Source organism: Oryzias latipes, chromosome 5, assembly GCF_053564925.1.
Source record: "Oryzias latipes strain Hd-rR chromosome 5, Olatipes_Hd-rR_3.1".
Lineage (NCBI taxonomy): Eukaryota > Metazoa > Chordata > Actinopteri > Beloniformes > Adrianichthyidae > Oryzias > Oryzias latipes.
Window position 1 is genome coordinate 2,929,483 of NC_136241.1, and position 26,901 is coordinate 2,956,383.

The window sequence follows — 26,901 nt, forward strand, 5'->3', positions numbered from 1 at the left end:
ACATGAAAAAGAGCCACAAACAGAATATTTCTAACTCTAGCTGCGTTTCCACCAACTGGGAAATTGTGCAATTTGGATTAGCGATAATAAATATGCCCAACGGAAATATGACAATTAAAAAATAAAACAACCTCACATTTATTTATCAAAAAAAGTTCTTGGACTTGGAGGAGGGGTTTTTTGAGGGGTATTGAAATTAACATATTTTGCAAACTGAATTGGAAACACTTTTTTCAAACATAATGAGTCCCACGACCAACAACCGGATGGCAAAGCACTTCTTGGTAGGAAGTGGCTGCCTTGGGCGCTGCACAGCGGGCGCCACAGCATCACACAGCACATCAAAAGTTGAGCGTGTCATGTGGAATTGTTGGTTCCACAGTTACTGTTAAATCACCAACCATTTCCCAAAATGGCTACATCTCTAGACCCCCCCCCTCCCCACCTGAATAAGACGCCGACGTCTCCTTTGATAGATGACAATGAGCGATAGTGCCGTGGCAGAAATTTGAATGTATCTTTTTCTCATGTGTGTAATGGAAACGCAGCCACTGTTATTGTTTTTTCCAACCTTCCGAGACAGTGGAACCTCAATAGGTACAGGTATGACCTCAGCCAGGAGGCAGCCGTAGAAAGCTACCCAGAACATCCCAGGATCACTGTTGGGGTACACCAATGCAACCTAGCCAAAATATAGGATTTTCAGTTAAAGAATGTTTTATGCATTCCTGTGTACTTTTGCATTAGAAGCTTTTTGAAATCATTTTTCAAAAGTGTTTGTTCTAAATGTCAAATTTAGCTAAAATGAGCCTTAGTCACAGCCATCCTTATGTAGGCAAAAAATGGCCAAACCTACAGGAGGTACACAGATGGCCCTAATGAACTGTCAAGGTCGTCAACAACTCAGTGAGAAAACGTTCAAATACATTTTTTCTACTGCCATGCTGCAGGTGACAGGTCGTAGGGAACACACAACAGGGAGTGGGTGAGTAAGGGCGAAGCGGGTGAGACGCAGGACGGTCGTACAGAATTTTGATTATTTTAGAATTCCCAAACCCTGTGGACAAGGAGTGCTGTTCGTTGAATAAGTGCTCCTCCTTGTGTGCAGCCTGGTTGTTAGAAAATTAGGACATTAGACAATCAAAGTTTAGTTTGTGTGGATATCCTACGGGCAACATGTGGGCAATTATGCATCACGTGCACACCTACGTACGTGCAGCATTCATGCACGGTCAGTAAGGAGCAAATATTTGCAGATTACTAACAACTAAAGTATTAGGGCACCATGCAACAGCATCACCCATGTGTCAAAAGTGCATGCAACTTACATCCTTCTTACAAATACTCCTTACAGATACTTCATGATACATTTATCACATGCACAACAATGGTACATTCCCTTCTCACGATGTCCCTTGAGGTGGCTGTATGAGCCTCAAGGGAACTGCAAGACACACCTGCGACCCCCCTTAAGATCCAGGCTGTCCTCTCTACACGCCCCTTCACGAGCCCGACCCCGTCAATCGCCATTCAGATGCGTGTGACTAAGGCTTTGATGGGCAGGTGTTCTATAATCTTGGATCAAGTCGTCTGATTATCAAATCAGACGTGTCAAATTCAGATCCTTATGTCTCATCTTGTTTGTTGCTAACATATTAGTAGTTCAAAAATGATTTAAACACAAATTTAGAACATTTATCAAAAATTGCAGAATTAAATCAGACACTCCAACATCTTGGTAAAAAACTGACAAAGTCTTTATCGTAGGACACTGATCTAAATAAATGGGTGTGAGTGTGCCCCCCACCCTGTCTCCAGGTTTGAGGATCTGCTCGTTCTTGGCTCCTAGCTTGTTAAGGAGCGTGTACGCCAGTTTCACGCTGCGACTCCAGAGTTTCCCTGTCGGACAGAAGGTGGGATGAGAAGGAGGCAACACACCTTCTCGCTGCCAAGACAATCTTTTGAAAAACACTGCCTTTGAGAAACCATCAGCTTTTCTTAGCTTTGCATACTCAATGCTTTACCAGTGTCTCACCATAAGTCAGAGTGTAGAGTGGCTTTCCTGTGATGTCCAGAGCTGTGAGGGCAGGGCTCTTCCCCTGAGTGGCTCCCCATCGAGCCAAAGCTGCCTGTAAGGCCGGGGGCCAGTTACTGACCACTCCCAGAGGCTCCCCCTTCACTGGTATGATCTGCCGGCCCTCTGGTTTGGGAGTGTTGGGGTCTGGCTGTGGAACTTTAATGGTGGAACAGCAGAGTTTCAGATGAAAGATCAACAACATCAGCTAAAATAGTTTATCTCTGTCATTATAAACTTTGCATAATGAAAAGACTGATCCTTTGGTTTCATATTTTAGATTTTTATGAAATGCATAATTATTTTAAATGCATTATCATTTTAATCCCAAATTAATTAGGGTTATTGCAGAAGCAATTTATGGTCTTTAGACTATGGTGGGTCATTAGGGTCTAATTTGTTCTGACTAAAATCATGTTAAACCTTGTCAACAGCAAACAGGATGTCAAGAAGTCCTAAGCCAGGCATGTCCAAAGCCTAGCCCAAGGGCCAAATGCGGTCCTCGTTCAAATTTTCACCAGAGTGAAATCAATGCTCTGCGCCCCCAGCACTTTTTATGAACTATTTGTAACAATTGCTTGATTGTGATTGGCTGAAAACAAGGGTCGACGCTTCCAGGACACGTGGAAACTGGCATATTTTTTTATTGAAACACAAAACAACTGTCTGCCTAATATACTGTAGCCACCGACGTTAAGCTGTGTTAATCTGTTCTGTGTTGCTATCCCCTGTTAGCATTAAGAGATTCTGTTCTGTGTTCCCATTGGTGCTGCGGTCAGATGAATGTGATTGGAAGAGTGTGGGTGGGGGCGGAGGAGCGTCGTGAGAGCGGGTGTGCGCGGAAATCGAATGAGGGACAGCGTCAGGGCAAGCCTTCCGTTTGTGCTGTGTTTGGCGCGGTTGCGGCCGACAGCAACCATTTCAGCTACATTAAAGGCTTCACATTTGGAAACGGCCGTCTCCAACGTTTTACTAAGTCCAGCCGGACGTTACACCACCAAGAGACTGTGGCTGTTTTTGAGGAGTCTAATATAAAGAGGCATTACCGGACCAGACATGATAACTTTGACAAGCTAACTGGGACAGAAAAATGGAAGCATCTGGAAAGTGTTTTGCAGCACAGCAGCGGTTTTTCACAAAAACCCATGAGTCAAATTAAAACGGCCCAAAAGCGAGCTCCGAAGTAGAAACCTTTTACTGATGGGGAATTTCTTAAAAACTGCGTGATGAAAATGGTAGAGAAAATTTGTCCTGAGAAGAAGCAGGAGTTTGCTTATGTTTGCCAGGAACACTGTGGTCTGGAGAATTGAAGACATTTTATATTAGAAGACCGTTGGAGACAAAAGGAGCAAAGTTTACATTTTTTTTTCATTAGCCTACAATGAAACCACGAACGCGTCAGTCACCACTCATTTTTTAACGGAGTGGACAATTTCTACGTGCGCCCTGATGACGCTCCAGACCACCTGCTGATGGAGCTCATTGAGCTGCAATGGGACGTTGAGTGCTGTAATCGACACCAACAGCCCCATCTGGTCAACTGCTTTCAACAGATCCATGTACGTCTTTGTTTTTCCTCGTTTGAGCTGGACTCTGGATCCAAAATGTACAACTGGAAAGCTCAGATATTGCTCGCCATTTTTGTTGCAGTGGTAATGTTAGCTTGGGGTTGCGAGGGGCTCTAAGCTAGCCGGAGAGACTGTAAACAAAGAGATGATGGAAGTCAGGGTGGGCTTACTGCGCTCCAACAGTCTCGCCCACAACTCAGAGATGAATTTCTAATGAACTCCTGCCGCTCTGCAGAAACTATGTCTGATCGGGGTGGGACTTCAAGGCTTAAAAGGCTTTACAATGATAAGTCTCCAGAGTTTCCTTTACCGACACACATGAGGTCACACACTGGTTTGTGGCAGATCTGCCATGCAAGGCACCAACCGGACCTTCAGGAACAATCAGGGAATTTTTTTAACATTTGAAAAACCAAAACATAAAACAAAAGCGGTGTTTCTTGGCGTGGTGTACCTTGGACAATTTCCTCGGAGTCGTCGGTGAAGAACTCACTGAGCGGGGGTTTCTTAGGCCTTTTGAGAGTGTTAAGCAGCTGCTGGATCTTGGTGGACACTCTGCTGCTCACAGGAACTCCTACAAGCAGTGGGAAAGTGATGAAGGGCAGCAGCATCAGGCAGGAACACATATCACAGCCACAGAGGAGCATCGCCACCTGATTCGTCTTCTTATCTCAAACCCTGCTGTTCTTCATCCCATTTTGTAAAGGATTACCTCTGTTTGGATGTTCTTAATTTTGCTTTTGGAATGAAAAGCAGCAGCAAAGGTGGGTGTCATCATCACTGGGATAACGGTGGGAATTGGGATGAAGGGTTTATTTTCTTGGTTTGGGTTCACACATGAGGATTCAGTTGGTGCATGGACATTGTTTTCTACACTTCCTTTGATTGTCATCCATTAGAACAGCACGAGGTGCAAAGGTTCAGCAGGTTAAACAGAGGGCTGTGTGCACAATCTAGTTGAAAAAGTTTCCTTACTCTGTATATTACCTCTCGCTACCAGCAGGTTAGAGGAATTGAGAAGAAAACAACAGATTCCAATTAATGAAATGTTGAGTGAAAGATGCAGATTTTCTGAGGAGAAATGAGAGTAGTGAATGCAAAGACAAGCTGAGGACATCCCAGGTCTTTACCGTCTGCGGTCTCCATCATGCTGGAGCGGCTCTGACCCTGGTTCATTCCACGGGCGACAGTTTTGGCTGGCAGGTCCACTCGAGGGCCTCTGACTGGGGGGGCCACAGAGGTCACATCTGGAGGGGGGGCGCTGTTCACAGAGGGAGCTGCAGGGGAAAAAAGGAACTCAGTTCACCAAAATGTACTTACATTGTTTAATAGGAATGTAAAAACACTATGTCGTTTCCTGTATGTCATCTTGTGTTAGAAGCCTTTGAAGCGGTCAATCAATGACTGAATGTAAAAGTTTAGAACTCCAGGCCTAGACGGCTGGTGATCTGCTTGTTCTACCACAGCGGCCCATCACACTTCTTCTCGACAATACAAATCTGATCCAGATTAATGATCAACAGCAGGAATGGCTGGGATATCAATGGCAATCCTCAAGTCCTGCAGTTGAACAGCAAAAGCGCCTGATGACAAATATTATCCAAAAACGAGTTTACCTCTTTGGAATTTTGTGAAGGAATTATGAGCTAATTTGAAGTAACATCATGTTTTCTTTGATGTGTCAAAGTGCTCAAAAAGGAAAGTTTTAGCAAAGTAGTTCAGTCAGTATTAGGGGAACCATAAAAATAGAAATGAAAAAAAGAGAATTAAATCAAAACTTAACGAGACTATGGTTGTAAAATAATAAGAGAAATTTTACGAGAATACACTTGTAAAATTAAGAGTAAAGAAGTCAATATTTTAAATAATAAATATTTAAAAATAAATCCTTATAATTTCATAAGTAGATAATTTATTCAATCAAAGTCAGACATTTGTGAAGCAAAAGGCATTTTAATAAGAAAAATAGAAACAACAAAAAAAAACCAATATGGTGCTTGAGTACGACAGACATAGATGGCATTGTTAGTGATTACTTCAGGATAAACTAAGCTTTTAGTGAGTCAACATTGTTTTATTATAAGTACAAAGACTTGGAAAGAGTTTACAGGAGACTGGGCTTCTTCAGAAGAAGATTCTTGACCCACAAGGACTGGATTTTCAGCAGGCGAGCCGTTTATGCTGCACACGCTGCAGTATTGTTGCAGAGGTCCAAATGCAGTATGGTGCATGAATTCCTATGATATACTAAAGCCTTATGGCATCACCAGAACAGCCTGCATTGATGAATTTACTCAGCACATAATGTGTATGGAGCCTTAAACAACTTATTTTATTTTTGATAAAGCTTTTTATTGTAAATTTATAACTTTTCCCCTCATACTTTAACAACTTTATTCTCGTAAATTAATTGATTTTTTCCATTCACGGTGGCCATCGTAGATTTCGTATTTCTGCTAGGCAGCAGTGGATTCCTAAACAGAAACAACGGTGACTGATCCTCGTCTTTGTTGTTCATGCGGCTTTACAGTGGACAGCTTCATTAATAAAACTTAGGATGATGCTGGTTTTGTAACAAAGGCATTTCCTAAATCAAGAAATGTATAACTGGTCAGGAGTCTGCAGAGAAAAATGTCATTTTGTGAGTCCGATCTCATGGATTGTAATAAAAAGTGAGTTTACAGGCATGTCTGATCAAAGCAGAATAATGTGTTTGATGTTTTACTCAACATAAAAAGTATTATTTTCAAAACAGTGTAGCGTGAGCTGGAGTTTCTGTGTCATAACCAGTCTGTCCATCGGTCCGTAGAGTAAGACAGTGGCCTCTACCTTTTAAGAGTAGTGAGACAGCCAGCAGAAGGCATTTACAGTTAACCAATTCATCTGATCTGATTTCAGTTCACTGTAGGAGTGCCATAAGCCATCCATCATCCCACTTGGGACACGCATTACATGGGAGTCCATGACTGCTTTTCACAGACGAAGCTCACCGATGCGGCTTTGGGCCATCATGCTGGTCACCGCAGCGGAGCGGCTCTGCTCCTGTGGCTGGTACAGAGGCTGGTACTGTGGCTTGTACTGAGGCTGCGCCTGGGCCTGGCCCTGAGGCTGTGGCTTGGCCTCTCCGTGTGAGAGGGTGGAGGAGGCAGAAGAGGAGGTGGAGGAGCCCAGGGCAGAGCGGGTCAACCAAGATTCCGGGCTCTGCAAGTTGGGACTGACCTGAGATGAGGGACCAACCACTGAGGACTGCCTCCGAACCGCCGACTCATCCTCAGACCCCGATGAGGAGTCTAAAGGGAGACGGGACACCGTGAACGCCAAACTGTCCTGAAGAAAGCTGCTGTTTGAGAGACTTTGTCTCACCTGGTGGAGTGCGAGTGTTAATGGGAGACTGCACATAGGTTGACCGGCGCTTTGTGGGCATAGGAAGAGCCATCTTCTCCTCTTTATGCTGGGCCAGGGCGGCTTGTACCGCCTCAGTGTGAATATCTGCACGGAAAGAAGTAAACAGTGTATTCTGATGGAACACAACCTCACTTAAAACAACAAAACCACATTATCAACAAGATTTGTTTCTATAAGACAATTTACGGCATCAAGGTATTTACCATTTCATTTGGTTTCTTAAAAATTTCCCAAATTTGAACATTTTAGACTAAGATGACAGCTTTTCTGTTGGTTTTTAATCTCCATAGCAACCATTTTATGTTTGGGTCGCCTGCAGATGACAAACAGATCTACATTATTTTGAGAAATATCGTCAAAGGTAAACTTTTGGATTTCCTTGGCAACGGAGGTTTGTTGTTAACCACGCCCACATTTCTAATATGTTCATATCATAAGTTACATCACTTTGTTTAGTTTGAGCCAACGATTTAAACTTTTACCATATTCCAGAGAAAAATGTGCGAGCAACAGGGGAACGTCACTTTTGTGATCTCGCAACAGTAACGCTGATACAAATCTACAACTTCTAGAATCCAACATTTTTTCCTAAAGTAGCTTCCCAACGATGCTTGAGGAGTTAGGAGGTGATAGATAAAAATCTCTAGGTAGGAGTTTAAATTTGTTGCTGATACAAATGTGTTTTTTTTTTAAAAGTTCAAAATGGCTGCTCCTTCCTAAGATCAAAGGTTGACGAAACCTAAGATGCGGTTGCAGACTTGACCTAAAACAGTTGTGGAGATCGCTCTAACAAAAGCTCACTGTTCTCATGTTGTAAAAAACGTAGAAATTGGCAAGTTTAACACTTTTCCACAAAATGGCAGCCGAGCTGTAGGTCTTGTGGCCATCCCATAATAATTCCAAAACTGTCTTTGGATATCACCGATATGTCTGTTTTAGTGTCATTAGTGGATTAAAAAACAAAATGTTTTGAGCCCCATAAGAAATTCTGGCCCCATTCACTTTTTGATGGTTTTGGCCGCTGTGATGTCATTTTCTTTTGGAGGGGGCGTCATTCCAAAGAAGATTTTTCTGTAACATCTTTCCACCTTTTTTATTGCATCCCTTTGTTTTTTTTGTCAAATGTTTTCCTCTTTCCTTATTAGAATTAGTAAAAGTACGGTTGGAGGTAGAGCGTTTAGCCACCAAGCCCCTGTCTTATGGAATAAACTCCCAGCTCATGGAAGAGAGGCCGACTCAGTTTCTACATTCAAAGTTAGACTGAAAACATTCCTCTTTGGACAGGCTTATTGTCAGACTAGTTAGTATTCAGATATTATTTAACTTAATGTTAATATGTTTACATTAAACTTAATAACAATAATTATTTCTTTTAAAAGGCTGCTAGAAGTTGAAGCTGGGGTAACTATGGTGCACTGGGGTTCTGTCCTCTTTTCTCTTCTACTTCTACCCTTCCTCTCCTCTATTCTTGATCATTATTCATCATTTAGTTCTCCATGCCTGTTTGGTGCAGTGTGATTCATGTACTGTCCCTCTTTCCCCTCCTGGGGAGTGGGAGTGCTTCCAGATTCCAGTTGGCTCATCCGTGCTCCTGTACCTGACCGTGTACCTCCTCTCTGGCTCGCCTTTGCTCCCGCTCCTACACCTGGCTCTGGATCCTGTCTACAGCTCGATTCTCCCCCCCGACTGTCCCCCCAGCCACGGCTGGATGAAGCTTGTCTGCTGGACTTTATATATGTAGTTGTAGATTTAGAAAAGTTAATTCTTCTCTATGAGTTCTGGTAAATCGCCTGTCCATCCTGGGGGAGGATCCCTCCTTCATGTGGGCACACCTGAGGTTTCTTCATTTTTTCTTAGTTTTTCCTTACAGAGAAGGAGGGTCTAAGGGCAGGGATGCCAGTATAGCTTAGTCAGTTTGTTAGTTCAATTCAATATTTTCCTATTGAATTCTATGTATTCATGATCCTTTGATATCATATTTTACTTATTCAATTACCTATATGAAGCCCATTGAGACGACTATTGTTGTGAATTTGGGCTATACAAATAAAATAAAATTGAATTGAATTGAATTTGTTGCTCTCATGTTAAGAATTGTTCTATTGTGTTTTTCTAGTGCAAACCCCATCTGTGTTGTTTCTGTGTTGCTGTTGTCTGCCTTGTTGTTTGTATTTTTATTTATGGACCATCAGCCTGCTCTATAGGGATTAGAGATGGAAATTATCCTAAAAGGCTTTTGCATTTTTAAATGTTCTATTATTATATTCTGCCCGTCTTACAAATAAACAAACAAAATGTTTGATTCCGCTTTGACAAAGGAAGATTTTATGAAGAATTCAGATGAATTCCGAACTGGAATATTTTACCAATGAAACCACAATGAGACAACAAAAGCTTTGCATTGCCCACTCGCATGCCTACACACACACACAAAGACACACACAGAACAGCATTAAACACCGTCATACTTGATGACACCCACAGACACACATTAGCGTTCAGCACAAGCAGCCAAAGAGGTAGATACAATTATATACAGTACTTTTATTAAAAATATTGTTTTTGTCAAACATCAACAGATTTAAATAAACAAATAGCTCAGCTGTGCGGCGGCAGCAGCAGCAGCAGCAGCAGCAGCAGCAGCAGCAGCAGCAGCAGCAGCAGCAGCAGGGGCTATTATTACATAACTGGCATTCAGCTGAACAGATTGCTTTGAGCCAAATCATCCTTTCTCATGATGAAGTCCTCCCTCACACAGCAGCGTCACGAGAGGCTGACTCCCTACACGTCTGGGAGGATGAGGGCTGTTTCCAAGGCGATAAGCACACCATGGCTTCTGTGTTTTTCATTTTAGCTCCCATCAAAACTGATGACAAACTTGGACCTGCTTTTCTTTCTTCTTCATTCCTGTAATGTTCCAGAGATGGGAACAGTTGGAGACCATGACAATGGCAGGTTGTGTAACTGCTGCAGGAAATGCAGAAGATCAGTGAACAGCTACAAAGGACTGTATGAAAGTATACTCTGGGTCTTCATTAAGCAGAAAGGTGTTGGTCTCTGTTGACACAAAACCTCCTCCATTAAACACCACTAATCTGTGTAGAGAACTAAACCACACATCTGGGGTGAACTCAAAGGATTCTGGTAAAGATGGTTACCCTCTTCTTTTTGATACTTAGAAATATCAGCAGTGTGTGGATTTAGTTTCTTGTTACTGTAACAACTGTTTTAAATGTTCAACTTCTGAATTTGTTGGTTTATGGATAAATTACTTAGCTCTGAATAAAATTAAAATGTTAATAAAATGCCAAAGAAGATTTTTACAGAAACCTTAGTGACCCGGAAAAAACGTTGACTGTATTAGGGATTGACCTGCTGACCCTTTGGTTGTTGGACGCCCTGCTCTACCGCCTGAGCTAAAGTGCCGCAGAAAAACAGAGAAAACAGCATGAAAAAAAGGATTATCAAGAACGTGTAAAAAAAAAAAGGAAAAAAGAGGTATCAGACTAAGACTGGTTCTTCTGACCAATAGAATGAGTGTGTAACAGCTGTTTGTTTCTGTATAGTAGTCTATGGGATTTTGGATTCCTGGAGCCAGCAGGTACTTCCTGTTTGGAACGCCAGTGGAAGGGGTCACTCAGTCAAGTTCTCATATACAGTCAATGGTTGACTGTATATGAACAAAAAAGAAGTAATAAAAGTGCTTTTCCAGCAGCTGTAAAGCATGACCATCCAGAAATCAGAAAGTATTCTTCTAATCCACTCCTGCTGGAATGGTTCCTCTAAGAACTCCCATGAATCAGTTCATGAACGATTTTAATGCAGAATTTGTTGCTGACCTGATCTGTACCGGTCGTCTCTGGTTCCTCCATTCCGATGCGTTCGGCGAGAGCGCCGCTCGCGGTACCGGGACGAGTTGGCAGGTGAAGGGGCGTGGCTGGAGGAAGTGGGAGCAGCGGGCGGCAGGTCATTCTGAAGGAGCGGCGCAGCTGTCAAACCAACAGAACAGATTTGACTCAAGATCACGGAAAGATTCCTAACAGAAACATCCGCGGAAATTCATAAAACTTGACTCTTCAGCGCTGGAAAATCCTAACAACATCAGAAGCTGATTGATTTACTACTTTATACAAAACAACAAAAATGTATCAAGTAACGCTAGACCCCGTCACAAAGACCCCAAAAAAAGAGCTGACTCTCCTGTCAATCCATTGATTTACTTCTAAAATTTGCACAAACTGACAGAGAAACGACCTTTTGATGAAAGAATAGGTTTTAGTGCCACAGGTCTTTCTGAGCTAGAACAGGTGGAATATCTCAGAGAATGGAGTTGAGATGCCAGGAACATCACTCTATTTCTTGTCAATGACATCACAGGTTTGCTGACATTTCCGGTTTTCCTTCTTCTGTATTTTCTAGAGAGATCAGCTGCTGATGAGTCTGTGTGAGCATGAACATAAAAGGAAAAAAGGAGGAAGCTGCATTGAATCTTTGGGAAATAAAACACCACTTTCCACCAACCCTCAATAGTGTGACCTTGCTGACATGGAAATGCCTCCCCAGTGCTGACATCTTGACCAAAACACCCGTTAGATGTTGACACATGCTCGTTTTTCTTGCTTCCTTCTCTTTCATTCCAAACCAGAGTCTTTATGCTGCCTCCACTCTTCATCATGTTCCACTCTGATGCAATGATTGATGTCCCTCTACTTCCAGTAGTTTTCATGAGGCTGATCATAAAAACAGATCAGTCTGAACCACTGGGGGGCCTTAGTGGGTTTTGTAATGAAGAATCATCACATGAAATTGCTCCTGGTAACAGCAAATAAATCTCAGTTGGACTGACTTTAGACTAAATCCGTTAATGGTCTGCTGTTTTATAGAAAACGTGTTTCTGTTTTGTTCAGATTGAATGTTGGAAAAATAAGATTAGATTATGTGTTCAGTTCTTACCTGGAGTGTTCAATATAAATGGAGCCAGGAGTTTGGTCCTTTTCTTCTCATATCCCTTCTGAGTGATGTCACCTTCAAAACAGGACAAAAAACCGATTCAGTGACAAATTTGTTGTGAGAGAAAAAAACGTTCAGATCTGGTTTGCTGCTTTAAACATTCTGCTTTGGATAGAAACCTCTGGGGACAAAAACACTGACGTGTGATTGGAGGAAGGATTGGCTGCAGGAATAAGAGACACAGGTCAGCAAACTAGCAATGAAGAGGATGAAAACCCTGCAGAGATGCGGCACAGCTCCAGTTTCCATGAAGACAGACGACAAAAAGGAGTGGAAGGCTGGTCATTCAGCCCCCCCGGGAACACAGTGGACCACTGCCATCTGCATCTCCCTATGGTCCACCAGACCCAAGATTAGCCGTTTGGGATTCTGCTGACCCTGATGCCGGGCCGGGACTCTTCCAACTTCCGTCAAATTAAAACTCAGGTAGAATCCGTGTCAATGGAAAACTACGTCTCCGTCATAGAAACTGCCTTAAAAAACGTCACTGTTGTGAATTTCTGTTCCACTTTTTTAGAAGCCGTTCATCTCCTCACCTCTGCTTCACTGAGGTTTTTTTTTTAAATACTAGAGAAACGATCAGACAGTCCTTTTATGTTTCAGCTTAAGTGTTGGACTGCAGCTCTGCAAAAATGCATCTGCTGATCACACGGCAAGGAGCCATTGCTTTAATGTTTGTGGATTTATGTGGTCACTGCACAACCAGGATCAAAATTTTGAAGGAAGGTGAATGACTTTGAATGCAGCAGACTGCAGCAACACATTTATGTAGACTGTTACTGCAAATATTAACAGACTGATGTTTCAGCAGAAACATTTAATCCAAATAGGTGTTCCAGCTGAATCTGTTTTGAAGGCCTGTTGAATTTATTTCATAACAATAGTTTTGATGCTGCCTTTAGGTTGGTAATTCTCCTTTCACATCTGATTTAAATGAAAAGCTGTTCTATATTTCAAGTTGAAACAACCTGGAGATAGTTTTGCATAAAATTCCAGTTGATTACAAGTTTCTGAGTCCAGATTTTCTGGAACTTTTCCACATCCAAAGTCACTTGAATTGGCAACAGTATTTCTACTTTCTGATGTTTGAATTAAATCTAATTCTATGTTGGCCCCTGAAGTTCAAATCACATCAACAAATCACTCAACGCACAAGCAACGACAATTACATAAGGAAAACAAATAATAAAAAAACAACATTACATTTGAGGAATTAAAACACAATTCTAGAAACCAAAATGTAATTCCAAAAAACACAAAACAAAACACAATTCCCCCCAAAAAAGAAACAACACAAAAGGAAATGTTATAAAAAAACGAATGATATTTGTTCACCTTTTCTATAGGAAGTTATTTGTCATGGCGACATTTTCAGAGATTTTCTCTAAGCTTCTGGTCACAGTCAATGCTACACATCCTTCTGCTCTTCCTCTTCTGCAAAACTCAAACATCATCAACCAATCAGTTGTCGTTCATCTTTTGGCATTTCCCACAGCAAATCAGGAGGTTTTGGCAGAGATTTTTACTCTGGATGTCCTTCCTGACACAACCCTGTATTTTATCCAGGCTGGGGGCCGCACAGGGAGACCCAGACTTGGGACCCCTTGTGGCTACATAGTTAGGGAATTGCATGGAGGGTCTTGCCCAAGGACCCTTGGGAATCAAACCCTGGTTTCCCAGCCAACTGAGCCAGCCGCTGTCATTATCCAATCAGTGACGTCCCATAATACCTACATTTTCCAGCTTTCTCATTTTGTCACGTTTGAGCATTTTATTTTGACTTTTGGAAATTACTTTTGGTTTTCTAAAATGTTGTTTTGATGTCTAAAATATCTTGTGGTTTTTTTATTTGTTTTGCTTTTTTAAATTGATCTCTAAAATGTTTTTGCATTGAGTGATTTGTTGATGTGATTTGGACTTCAGAGCCACCGTAGAGTTCAGATGTCTTGATCATTTCTGTGCCAACTAGAATGCATTATTAAACAGACATCAGACAATTTAGAGATGAACATAGAGAATTGTTGACTAGTCAAATTCAGACTGATATGTGATGTTTTATAGAAAGATCTCTGGGCGTTTGGATATTCAACAATCATGTTTGGACAACAACTGCCTTTAAAGACCGACTCAAAGGAAAATGAGTTTTTGCTGGTATTTTAACATGTTTTTGTTGCCTTTTTCTCCTGATGGTGAACATATATAAAGAAAATAAAACATTTAAATTGCATTTCTGAGTATTTTTTTGTTTAATCCTCCTATTATCCTTGGGGTCAATTTAATGGGGACAACTGAACTGATTGAGCATAAGATGATCATGATGATATTTTTCTCAATGTGCTAAACAAATATTGCATACATTGGTGTTCCTCAGGGGTCAATTTGACCCCAGGCTGTTTTAGCTATGTAAAACGTGTCTGTGTATGTGAGTTGATACTTTTGACTTGATACATAACAGGGGGATGGGGAAAACAACTATACCCACGAGAACTTTGATATTTGTCATGGTGTGGTGTGAAATCCTGCAAAAATGAGGAAGCCAATGTAGGCTTGTGAGTTGATCACATCTAAGTCTTTCCAACTACTACTGTTATTTATATATATTCAATTCAATTCAATTTTATTTGTATAGCCCAAAATCACAACAACAGTCGTCTCGATGGGCTTCGAAGTAAAACATGAAATCAAAAGGATCACGAATATATATATATATATATATATATATATATATATATATATATATATATATATATATATATATATATATATATATATATATATATATATATATATATATATATTAATTACAATGTTGAACATTTGAAGGTCACTTTGCTGCTGCCGCAGACAACAGAATTCCCCATCGTGGGATAAATAATCGTGATAATAATAATTCAGCGGTGAGCTGCAGCCGAACCGCGTTCGGGAGGCAGTAGCGTTAAGGGTCTTGCCCCTCACTGGCCGATGTTAATTGCTCGCCATCGATATGGTGTGCAGCAGTACCATTGTTCATTCCCCTCCAGGAATTGAACCCTGGATTCCTGCGTGGTAGCCTCTCACCTTACCAACGAGCTACCCAGTTGCTTTTCTCTCATCTCATCTCATCTCTCAAATGAAGAGCTCGAATTATGACTTTGTCTTCAACATGGCTGACTGTGTGTCTGGTGGGACACACTCTTTGCAAGAAATATGTCTGCAAGGATCATGCACAAACTCTCTGCACATCCTGTGTACAGTAGTGTAGACTAAAAGTTCGACTTTGGACATAAAGAACTGTTCCATGTTCTGACTATCTGACCATCTCATTATGATTTTCTGTTTCACACAAAAACATTAAAAAAAGGAGAAAGAAAACTCTAACTCTGCCACTGCCGGTCCCAAGCCCGGATAACAAAAGAGGAGGAATAAGTGAGAATTTACAGTGAATAACCACAAATATGTCACAAAAAAGGAGATAAAAATAAGTAAATAAATATGTTCATAAAAGGAAAGAGGGTCACTAACATCAGCTAATATGCTTTATTCTGTGAGAGTCATGAATGTGCACCCTAAAACTTAAAGTTTAACCTGATGGTGGTGCTACAGCAAAGGTCATATAATCACCAAAACCAATAGGGTTCAAAATCTTGTTGTCATCAATGTTGTCAGTAAATTTGAGAAGATTTGTATGAAAACTTTTCAACATACATTCATTCACATTTAAAAGTTTGGCCTGATGGTGGCGCTAGAGATCAGGTCAACTCACTGATCGGTTTCATTATCAAGGGGTTGGTTATTTATGTATTCAGCAAATAAACAATGTGCCTGACTCAAACACTTGGTTAACAATTTTATGTAAATCATTTTCTGAATACAAATATCCCTGGGGTCACATTGACCCCAAGGGTGAAATGTGTGAGTAATATTTGAGGATAATACAAAGGTTAAATCATTGAATATAGCTTAAAGTTTCTACATACAAACTACATTTGGCGAGCCACCAGCTTCCTGCTCTGCTCCATTCTGATCATCCTCTGTCAGACACACAGATCCATGAACGTCTTTGTCTTCCTGGTCTGAGCTGGAATCTGGATCAGAACTGGACGACTGGATAGCTCTGATGTTGCTCTCCATTTTTTTAGACCACTGTTGAGTTGGGGTTGGGAGGGGCTGTAAGCTATTGGGAGAGAGTGTCAATAAAGGGATGATGAGAAATGGGAGCAGGATTTCTCTGTGCAAACAGTTCCGACCACAACTCACAGGTGAAATTCTAAAAGGCTCTGCAGAAACGACGTCCAAGAAACGACACAGGTTTTTAGATTTTGTCTAAAAGCAGCACAATTCTGATTAAAAGACGACTGGGAAAGCTTAGAAAATAGATCAAAAGATGATGTATTCCGTCCAGCATTGTATCAGACCATATTCAGAGGCACCAATCTGATTCATGGCTCCAGTTTTTGACTTATTCTGGCATGATTGGAGGTTCAGAGTCAAAACTAGAAAATATCTGACAAAATAGGGAGAAAAACACGTTTTGAAAGCTGGATTTCTAAACTGAGCTGATGCAAATTTTCAAATTAACAAGGTGAGATCTTACAGAAATAAGTATACAAAAGCTTTAGTCCACCACAAACAGTTAACAGATTTCAGGTGAAACGTGGGGGATTTTTTAAATAACACAGACATGACTAAAGAGTTAAACATGAGCAGAACTCCATGATACCGCTCTGCTGCAGACTCAGGAAATCGCAGAAAACCAACTGGAGTGACCGGGAAGCTTTTATTCTGAGGACAAATTGAAAGAAAAGGAAGCACTTCCATAAGTAATGCATGAACGGTACAGCTGGCTGTACTTAGTCACACGGGGTATTTTTAGCCTATATGAACATGTAGTTTCTCTGCAGAAATACAGATACGGTAGGAGGGGGGAGGGGGTGTCATGGCATTAAATGAAACTCAGAGTTTTACTACCAAGAGACTGGAGTCTAATATAAAGAGGCATTATTATGGAAGCGATTCCGTAGCATAATTAAAAATAAAAGTCAAAACCAGAAAAGCATTATTTTCAAAATGTTACAGCATCAAATGACTCAGAATTAAAATGAAAAATCAATACTCCAAAATGCTTTTTCATTTTCTACTTTAAAACCGTGTATTCTGTGTCATAATTAAAAGGAAAATGCAAAGAGGGGATTGCATTTTCATTTTCACATCCACCCTGCAAATAGTGTTGCATAATTCAATTTGACTTAGCATTTCCAGAGGGGAGGCGGGGCGATGACGTCAGTGCTATCTCCATGTGTCTGGCTGCTAACAGACACATGCTAGGAGCAGTGCGGCCAGGCTTGTAGCTTTGTGTTAGCAGCAGAGGAGAGGGCTTTGTGACGGTTGTGCTCTCCTGATGATTGTACACAGCTTCTCAGGACTACGTAGCAGCATTTCCGCCTTCCGCCGGTTCGTTGAAACTTTCCCCCAGATTAGCTTTGTCTTCGGACAAAGCTAGTCGATCCTTCGCAGCCGCTTTTGCGTAGCGGAGCGCGAAGCCCCGCGATCCGAAGCTCCAGATCGTCAAAGGCAGAAGTTCTTTTTCATTTTAATTTTGAGTCAAAAAATGCAGCTTCATTTTGAAAATGAAAAAGCATTTCTGGTTTTGACTTTTATTTTTAATTATGCTCCACAAATGCTTCCATATCTGGCTGTTATGTCAGGGTAGACGGAGTCAGTTCAATATCTGCAGAAGGACTCAATGCAGAGACACAGGGATGCTGTCAGGAATGATGTTAGGATGGAGAGGATCTGTAGAAAGAACTAAAAACCCCAGCCGAAGGTGCTGAGCAGTCCTGCATGCCCCCAAATGAACGGTGGTGAGAACTGCTTGAGAGGCAAAGCACAGCTCCTCCAGAAGAAGGGCGTCTCCATTGTTAACCCACTTTCTCACCATTAACCTCCCTCCGTGAAGCAGGAGTCACAGTTTCGGTGTAAAGCTTCCTACGAAACCGCCACAGGTCTCCTTTTTCAAAAGTCACGGTTTCTATCTCGAGGTCATTTGAAATCTGGTAACTTCCATCTCCTCCGTTCTTCTCCCATGTACCATGTCTGAATAGTAATTGGAAAACGATCTAAAAATGTCTGTGCTCCTTTGCAGATGTTCTCACAGAAACGGTTTCAATTCATTTCACCACATGAACACTGGTTTCAATATTCCAGCAAACCCATGGAATTCCAGCTGTAACATCTCAGAAAACAGATCATTTCAGTGAAGCGGCTCAAGACAAAGCTCTCCAGCGGGTCATCAACACCGCTGCCCTCTCCCCACCCTGGAAACCCTCCACAGCTCCATCATCAGAGACACTTCACACCCCGGAAACTCCCTGTTTGATCTGTTGCCTTCAAGTACGGTAAGGACAAAAGGATTCCAGAACTGTTTTTATCCAACTGCCATAATTAAGTTAACAATGCCGGAAACATTAAACCTGGACCTCTTCTTATAAACTATGATAGTGTGGGAGCTTTCTTCATTTCAATTATTTTTTTTATTATTATTTCTCTAGTTTTTAACAATTGTAAAACATATTAAAGCACTTTTATGTTGTTTTATGTATTATTATTTTTAGTAGCAAGTCTTTTTTTTTTTTAAAGGAATGAATGTTGCACTGATCGGGAGGCACTTTTAATTTCATTGTACACGTGACAATGACAAATAAAGATCAATCTATCTATTAGGGGTGTAATGATACACGTAGTTAAACAGAACTGTTTCAGTACGGCAGTTTCGGTTCGGGTCACTCCTGTACCGTTTCGGTACTTTTTTTCTTTTTTCCCCACATATGCATTGTAACGACCCAGCTGCTCTGTCACTCGTCTCGGGGAAACAAGAGCCTGCTAATGAACTAACTGCATTGACTGTCCTTGCCCCCCCCCCATACTCCACACACCCTCAGAGAGAGAGTAATAGAAATAGATGCTCCATCTCCTTTCTGGCATTGAACCCATTTATTATGAACACACACATGACCAGCGTAACAACATGAACTTCACTTTTCTTCACAGCTCTCTCAGTGATGGTGAAGGATTCAACACACAAGATTTCACACTTCCCATGAGTCTTAGTGGCTATAGGGGGGGCTAACCCCCAGGTCGCCACTGTGTTAACTTTGCGCCGAGGCAGAAGTAATGTTAGTCGTGAGTTTCCTTCGAGACGCTATTAGGTGACGGACAGTTAGCATGTCAACATATGGTTAATGCAGACGCCAGGCCAGAGATGAGGACCCCCCCCCCATCTCCTTAAACTCTCCTGTGTGGGGGGAACACTTCAGCTTTATTGTCAGCATCCATGAAGGAAAAAGACAGTTGGATAGGTCAAATGCTGTGTGTTGACATTGTTACACAAAGATAGCGTAACACGGTAACACATCTAATCTCTTAACCAACTGAAAACGGCATCACCGACTGGAACAATCGAGTCTACAAGATAAAAGTAAAAATGTTTTTTTTAGGCCAGTGTTAAGTATCCAAAGTTTTTGGTTCCTGACAGCTAATAGTTTTTCTTATTTTATTAAGCAGATCACCTACATAGGTCAATTTTATTTATTGTTATGTAAAACCAATAAATGCATTTTGTAAGAAATGTTTTTTCTGCCTTAGTTTTTTGTACCATTGCATGTATGTATGGATGTATCTATCTAAAAGTCTAGAGATGCACCTTCGACCTTTATTAACATAGTTGTGAGTCACATTTTCTCAAAAAACGTCCGTCATTATAACACACATAACCCCCCCCCCCGTTATCCTCTTGTCATCAACTTCTTTGATCAATCAGGCCCGTTTCCTCTCCTTCCTCACTGAGTCCTTGTAAAATGCATGTTGTCTTTTAGAAGATTATGTTTTTGTACTTTCAAAATTAAACTTTGTAGTCCATAGCACAAATGGACACAGTGTTATCTGTAGTGTCGCCTGGGTATGTCGATGTAAACATTGCAATTGATTAACAGACGTTCTTTTTTTTGTCAACGCAGTGGAGATGGACAACTAGAAATCAGCCTTTAGGGAGCAGTTAAAAACACCAAAACGTTCCAGCGCTGATGTTCCACTTTTCTTACGTTTTCCTTCTGAAAACGTAAGAAAAAGGAAGTATTCTACCGCATTGTCCTTTTCATTCAGGCTATTGTTGTATCCCATCAGAAGTTTTGCATGCGTCCACACACAGAGCAGCTGCGGTTTCAGTCTGTAGGGGTTTGGTCAGGGCTCTGATGGAGCTTTTCTTTGACTCAGTATTTTGTCACTCTGCAGTTTGGAATAAATATCCACTGGTGTGTTTCACCTGCAAAGTCTGCTGGATGGAGTTGGGCTGTCACACAGATATGACATGATCGCTGGTTTAAAACAGAGTAGATTTATCCCCACAGACAGGGAGGGGCAGGCCTGACTAATACGCTCCGCCCTACAGTCCATTTAGGTCTGTCTTTAGATTTCTATACATACAATAGTCCAGTAATTGTCACTGTTTGGGTTTCTTTGTATTAGTTTTTGCTTCCATTATGTCACCGTCATGATTTGAGTTCTGCTTCCTGTTTTATTTTGAAAGGTTTCCTGTTTTGTCATGCTTTTGAGTTTTACTTCCTTGGTCCAAATCTGTCCTGATCATGTTCACCTGTGTCCTGTCTGTAGTTAAGCCTTGTCTCTGCCTTCGTCTTGTGCTGGTCCATTATCGTCTCTTCCCTTCTGCCATGTTCATGTTTTGCTCTCAGTAAGTTTAGTTTTGTTTTCCTGCTCTGCAGCGCTTTTTGTTAAGTTAATAAACCCCTTGTCCTGGGACTGTCTCTGCATTTTGGGTCCTTCATGCTCACCAGCCCCTCCCAACCTGACAGTAATGTTATGAAGAAAAAAGTGTGCATCTTTTTTGAATCAGAAAATAAAACTAATGTTGTGGTTGGTGGAAAACAGACACACACACAATCTTTCTACACAAACAGGGTGGGGCAAAATCAGGGAGCAGGAAGAATGAGGATCTTTCCAACACAATCATTAGGCTCAATTTAAAAAAAGGTTTGACATCTCCATCGACAGTTACAACAAAAGCAAAAAGGTAATTGGGTGCCGTGACTCAGCCAGCGGGCCTCTTCCGCCTCCCGTTGTCTGTTTTATCCTTCTGTTTCTCTACTGCAAAGATAATAAAGGCTTGGGTGTGACTGGAAAATCTGAAACAACCTCAAATGCTTCAGGGCCAAAGAAACTAAATGCTGACAGTTGGGAAAAGGTGTGTAGATCTATGCAGGTTCAGTCAGAAAAGAGTGTCAGCTTTCAGGAGACTTTACACACCTCCCATTTAAAGATTCAGTGTCCCATGTGGATAAAGGAATAAAGGAATAATGAAAAGAAGGAAGTAGCTCTTAGATAAGGAGAAGGAAGATACATGAGGAGGCAAAAAAGAAGCAAACATTTGCACTGTGCCCTCAGAGCCGAGTATAGGCCAGGGGGGAGTAACCTTTGACACTAAAAGAGAGAGTTTCTTACTGACTAAAACCCAGCAAGAGCCGTAAAGCACTAATTTAAAATACACTGTATGTTTTTGTGCCCGTCAGGTCATTCATTTATCAAAAGAAGCTTTAAAACATTTACTATAATCATAACAGTGTTTTACATTTCCATGTAAAACAATTCAAATAAAAAATTTTGACAGCAGCACATCAAGGTCTGGATCAGGAGAAACACACAAAATACGTAAAAATACTAGTATTTTAAAATGATTTTATGATTAGTTTTCAACAAATGATTTAATCCATTATGTCTCAACCATTTAAAGTTTAAAGGGTCTGTATTATGCTTAACCTTTTCAGCTTTTAAGTGTATTCTAATGTTCATTCCTAACAAAAAACGACTTAAAAGTGGTGTTTTGATTCATTCACGCAATCCTGAATATTCATCTAAAAACCTGCTCGCTGAGCACCAGCCCCTCCCATTCCATGAAAACCTGTGTGTTCTCACATTGTGACATCACAAAGTTAGGCACCGCCTCTTTCAGGAAGAGTCTGCACTGCCAGCCCCTCCCCCAGGCTAACACTTTTTTTTTTTTTTTTTTTTTTTTTTTTAATTGATGCAGAACAAAAGTGACATACAGCAAAAGAACAAGGAACAATAAGCTGTACATCAAATGTTCAAAATAAACGCCAGGGGATATACAAGCAAAAAAATAAACTTACACTAAATTATACAGCTGAGCAAGGTGATACGTTTTAATAGCTTTTTTGTTTGTACTGGGGGAAATGGAATGTAAGTAACATCTAACTTGGGATAGTAAATCAAGAAAATTAGGACCTTTATTGCTGAATTTAGATTTGTCAATATAATACTTGGTTAATAAAAGCAGAAGATTAATTAAATAAAATTGAGATAAAAATGTCTTATCATAATTACTGTAACCAAATAAGATGTTTTTCCAGGTTAAATTAAAATGTGGATAAATTTGAGTTTTTATCAAATTTGTCATTTTGTCCCATTTTTTTTCAGTGGACTTGCAGGTCCAAAAACTATGCACCAACGTTTCCTCAGACTGAGAACAGAAAGAACAGTTTTTATCAATATCCCTTTTTAGCCTTTGCATATACTGATTTGTTGGATAAAACCTATGAATGATCTTGAATGAAACCTCTTTAACTTTGTTGTTTAGAAGATATTTGTTTGGCAGAAGCCAAACCTTTTCCCAACACATTTGACCATGAAGTGAAGTCCAGAAAGTTATGGCCGGGGATTCCGTTTTTAGCTCCTGCTGGAACAGTCTTCGGATGGCTTTGTTTTGATTTCTCAAAGCAGAGAAGCAGAGTTTTCCAACAGCAGTGTCCGTCACATGAAGCTGTGGTTGGGGAGCAGATGGAGCAGGAGTTCTTTTATAAAGATAGGTGAGGTTGAGGGAAACGGCATCAAAAACAACCGAAAAGTCCTTCATAGAAACAGGGATCTGGTAGAACTGAAGGAATTCGGTGTGAGTGTAAAGTTGACCTTGTTGATTGAATAATTGACTAACTAGTCTGATATTATTATCAAACCACTGTTGGATAAAGATAGTTTTGTTTTTGTAAAGAATATATCTATTGTTCCAAATGTAAAACCTGTGAGGAGAAAAATTATGTTTATAAATCATGGACCAAGCAAGTAACATCTGTTTATGAAATGAAGACAGTTTGATTGGCACTTTGTCGGGCTTGTAGGTGCAGAGCAGTAAAAAGTCGAGGCCACCAACCTGGGAGAAAATATAATTGGGAATGAAGTTCCACAGAGAGTTCGGATTTTTCAAAAACTTTCTTATCCAATTAATTTTAAAAGTCATATTTAGGGTACTGAAATCTAGAAAGTTCAGACCCCCACTAGTGTAATCATTCATTAGAACAGACCCCCAGGCTAACACTCACACACTCGTTCTCCGTGGAGCTAGCGGTGATCGGCTAAAAGCTTTCATTTTATACGCACAATTTGCACGTCCATCTTTGCAAAAGTTCAGATATCGTTTGGTTTAGTGTTCGGAACACAGACACGCTGAGGCCGGCTATCGGTTGACGTCAGGAAATAGTCGGCTCCCACAAGGAGTGAAGGATGGAGCCTCAGAGATCGAGTCGTCTTACTTTCGGGTTAAAAAATGAGCTGTGAAAAAAACGTATATTTCATTTAAAAAATGGTTCTTTAGTGTGCCAAAGGTAAAATATGTAATCTTATATTTATGGATATAGTTGACTCTGTTAGGCTTAAGAAAAGCTTGATTTATGCCGTTTAATGAAACATTTAGGCTTTTCTGTTACATAAACAGTTTTAACCAGCATTCTTGTTGAGTCAAGAGTTGTATTGGAGTGTTATTAAATTAGTTATTTTGTATTAAATCATTGGAGTAAAGTCCAGGATTTATAGTAAAGCAGCCTGATATTTTGAATATATGGTCTTTACCTCAGTCTATAACAGACATAAAGTTCTACATTCTGACCCAAAGACTCACATCTCTAAGGTTGACTAACAAGCTGAAAGCAGCAGAACACCAGACAAGATGGCGTCTAAACCCTGGATGTCCATTAGGAACATTCTGACTCCAGAACCTCTAGACACCAAAGTGCAACACAGTGGCTAAAAAAATGATCCCTTCTTTACCATGTAGCTCTATCTGAACTAATGACTCCTGTTTTTGTTTTTATTTCTGCAGCACATTTGTTCTCATTTTAGAAACTGTGTTCCTCTTGAACATTCTGTAAGCAGTGAGCAACATTGAACTTAGAGTTCATAGCTCTGTGTATTTATGGGTCTTTTTGTTTCTGACGCAAGCCTAAATTTTTAGGCCTCATAGGTCAACTGTCTGGTCCAAATCTTTACAATCCTGTTTAGAATAAAAGGAACAGGCGTGTATGAAGGTTAGGGTTCAGCATCCCCTGGGGTTTTTTGCCTTTGGAGAGTGAAAACAAAATCAATGGAGGTCAATGGAATGTTCAGAATTGTAATCCAGAGTTGTGTGTCCCGTGTCCATAGCAACCAAGTGGATGTGACGGTGACATATGACAGCATGAGGTTCAAGGTCAATGAAAGATTTGAATAACAGCTTTTTACCCTTTTAGCTGAAATTTTAACTGTTTTTTTGGAAACCATCTTTCAGAAGATGATGGAGCGGCCGTGGTGCAGTGGTAGGCCGGTCAACCTCCAATCGTAAGGATGTGGGTTCAATTCCCGCCTTGCCCATGTGTCGAAGGGTCCTCGGGAAAGACACCTAACCCCACCTTGGATCTGGTGGAAGGTTGGCGCCAGTGTTCGGCAGCGGAGCCCCCACCAGAGTGTGAATGTGTGTGTCAATGTGTGTGTGAAAGTGTGTGTCAATGTGTGTGTGACTGGGTGAATGGGTCTGTGACTGTAAAGCGCTTTGGGCCTTGAAGAAGGTAGAAAGGCGCTATATAAGTATACACCATTTACCATCTTTTAGAAAATCTAACATTGACATTTTAGTCCCTATTAGTTTGTATTTACAGTTACATTTTATTCATAGAAATTGGTTTCCAAAGTTCCACATGTGTGACTCCGGCTCTGTCACAATAGAAAAAGTGATGAAAAACATTAAAAATGACACTCACTTCTCTGCAGCATGTATTTTATATTTCAGTGACCGTCAGCCTCCTGTTCTTCTCCACCATCATCAGAACAATGGGAGGGCTGACGGGCCTGTGAGGTGCAACAGGTTTGGGAGTTTCACTGTGAACTAATGTGAGATGATTTTCACCCAACTGACAGTGTGTGTGTTTGTGTGGCTGACAGCATGGGCGTGTGTCACGGGTGAATACTCTGGTTTCATCTAAATTATTTAGACACTCCAGTGTGTCTGCATCCCTGTATCATATATCACATATAAAACAATTTAAAGATTAAATTGCATCTTTGAGTATTTCTTTATTTAAGCTCCAATACTAAAACCTCCACTGTCAGACAAATGGATCCATGTACGTTTATGCTTTCCTCATCTGAGCTGGAATCTGGATCAAAGCTGGACAGCTGGACAGCTCTGAGTTTCCTCGCCGTTTTTGTTGCACTGTTAATTTTAGGTTACCGTTCTGAGGGACAGTAAGCTAGCAGGAGAGAGTGTAAACAAAGGAATGATGGGACATCAGCAGAGGCGTACTTCCGCTTTTAACAGTCCACCCACAACTTAGCGATGAATTTCTAATGAACTCCTGCCGTTCTGCAGAAACTATGTTGTAGAAAACAACACAGCTTTTTAGATTTGGTCCAAAATAATCCTAATGAAAAGACAGACAAGATTCTTGTAGTCATCCTCAGAGAATTAAAAATATAAGCTATGAAACACACATGCGCGCGCACACACACACACACACAAGTCATCATGTGTCTACATCGCTCTCATGTCAAGTAGGTATTTGTAAAATCACAAGAACTGACTGAATACAAGGACATTGTAGATTTGATGTAGAGTTTCTGCATGGCATGAAATCATTTTTATGTTAATACACATGCATCAAAACGAAATGAAAGAAAAAGTCAACAATTGAATAGTTTCATGACCGCTAAATTACCTTTATGGGTCACATTTAAATGACCCGTAGACACAATTTAAACTGCTTCTGTGCAGTTTATGCACAAATATTCAGCATGTCCGAATAAACATTATCAGTTGCATCAATTATTAAAGGTAAACTCTAATTGCTTCTTTTTTTCTAAATATATAAGTAATTATAAGATGTGTCTTTTCTGCTTTAACATGAAAAGAATTGGACACGTATTTGTATCTAACATCCAACTTCCTGAGTTTGGGATTACAGTAAACTGAGGAAGAAACCAAGTTTCATTTACAAAACACTTTTTTTTTTCATAAATGTAAACCTTCAGGAAAGGCTTTCCATCTAGGCAGCCATATGGACGCATAATCACGTCAGTCAAGAGTTTAAATAAATTATGACTCAAGTCATCATCCAAATCTGTAGGGCAGAATGCCCCCCCTACAAGAAAAAGCAAGGTTTCCTTGAGTCGTTTAAGGACAGAGGGTACAACTACAGAGTGGGGTCTTACTGCACATCAGCCCCGTTCTGTGATTCTGTACGTTACATTTATTAATGAACGGAAACGTAGACTTGATGAAGCAAACGGATCGTGTGTGGTGGGTGGGAGAAAGGCAGAGATCCCCAGCAGCGGTCCTAGCTGTGAGTGATTCACAGGCTAAAAGAGCCCCCCCCCAATGCTGTGTGACCTAGATTGAGAGATGCATGCAGGACAATAATCTCTCACTTCTTTCCCTTTCTCTTAGTACTGAGCCGGCTGGATGCATGACAAACAACAGTATGGAGGATGACAGGAGAAAATCCAGGCTGCTGGGTCACGACCCCTTCAGTAGGAACC

At 40.8% G+C, this 26,901-nt stretch overlaps 1 protein-coding gene across 2 annotated transcripts in view; it reads right to left on the bottom strand.

The window, feature by feature from the left end:
* dip2bb (DIP2 acetate--CoA ligase B (putative)b) overlaps window positions 1-26,901 on the bottom strand; it is a 57,404-nt gene that overhangs the window by 21,839 nt on the left and 8,664 nt on the right. For both annotated transcript variants that reach the window (XM_004086148.5, XM_011494574.4), the window contains exons 2-10: window positions 12,001-12,072; window positions 10,887-11,036; window positions 7,006-7,131; window positions 6,633-6,932; window positions 4,773-4,919; window positions 4,097-4,216; window positions 2,036-2,233; window positions 1,808-1,899; window positions 572-682 (exon numbers count right to left, since the gene is read on the bottom strand). In XM_004086148.5, the coding sequence (XP_004086196.1) occupies window positions 572-682; window positions 1,808-1,899; window positions 2,036-2,233; window positions 4,097-4,216; window positions 4,773-4,919; window positions 6,633-6,932; window positions 7,006-7,131; window positions 10,887-11,036; window positions 12,001-12,072 (1,316 nt within the window). The remainder of the gene's footprint in view (window positions 1-571; window positions 683-1,807; window positions 1,900-2,035; window positions 2,234-4,096; window positions 4,217-4,772; window positions 4,920-6,632; window positions 6,933-7,005; window positions 7,132-10,886; window positions 11,037-12,000; window positions 12,073-26,901) is intronic.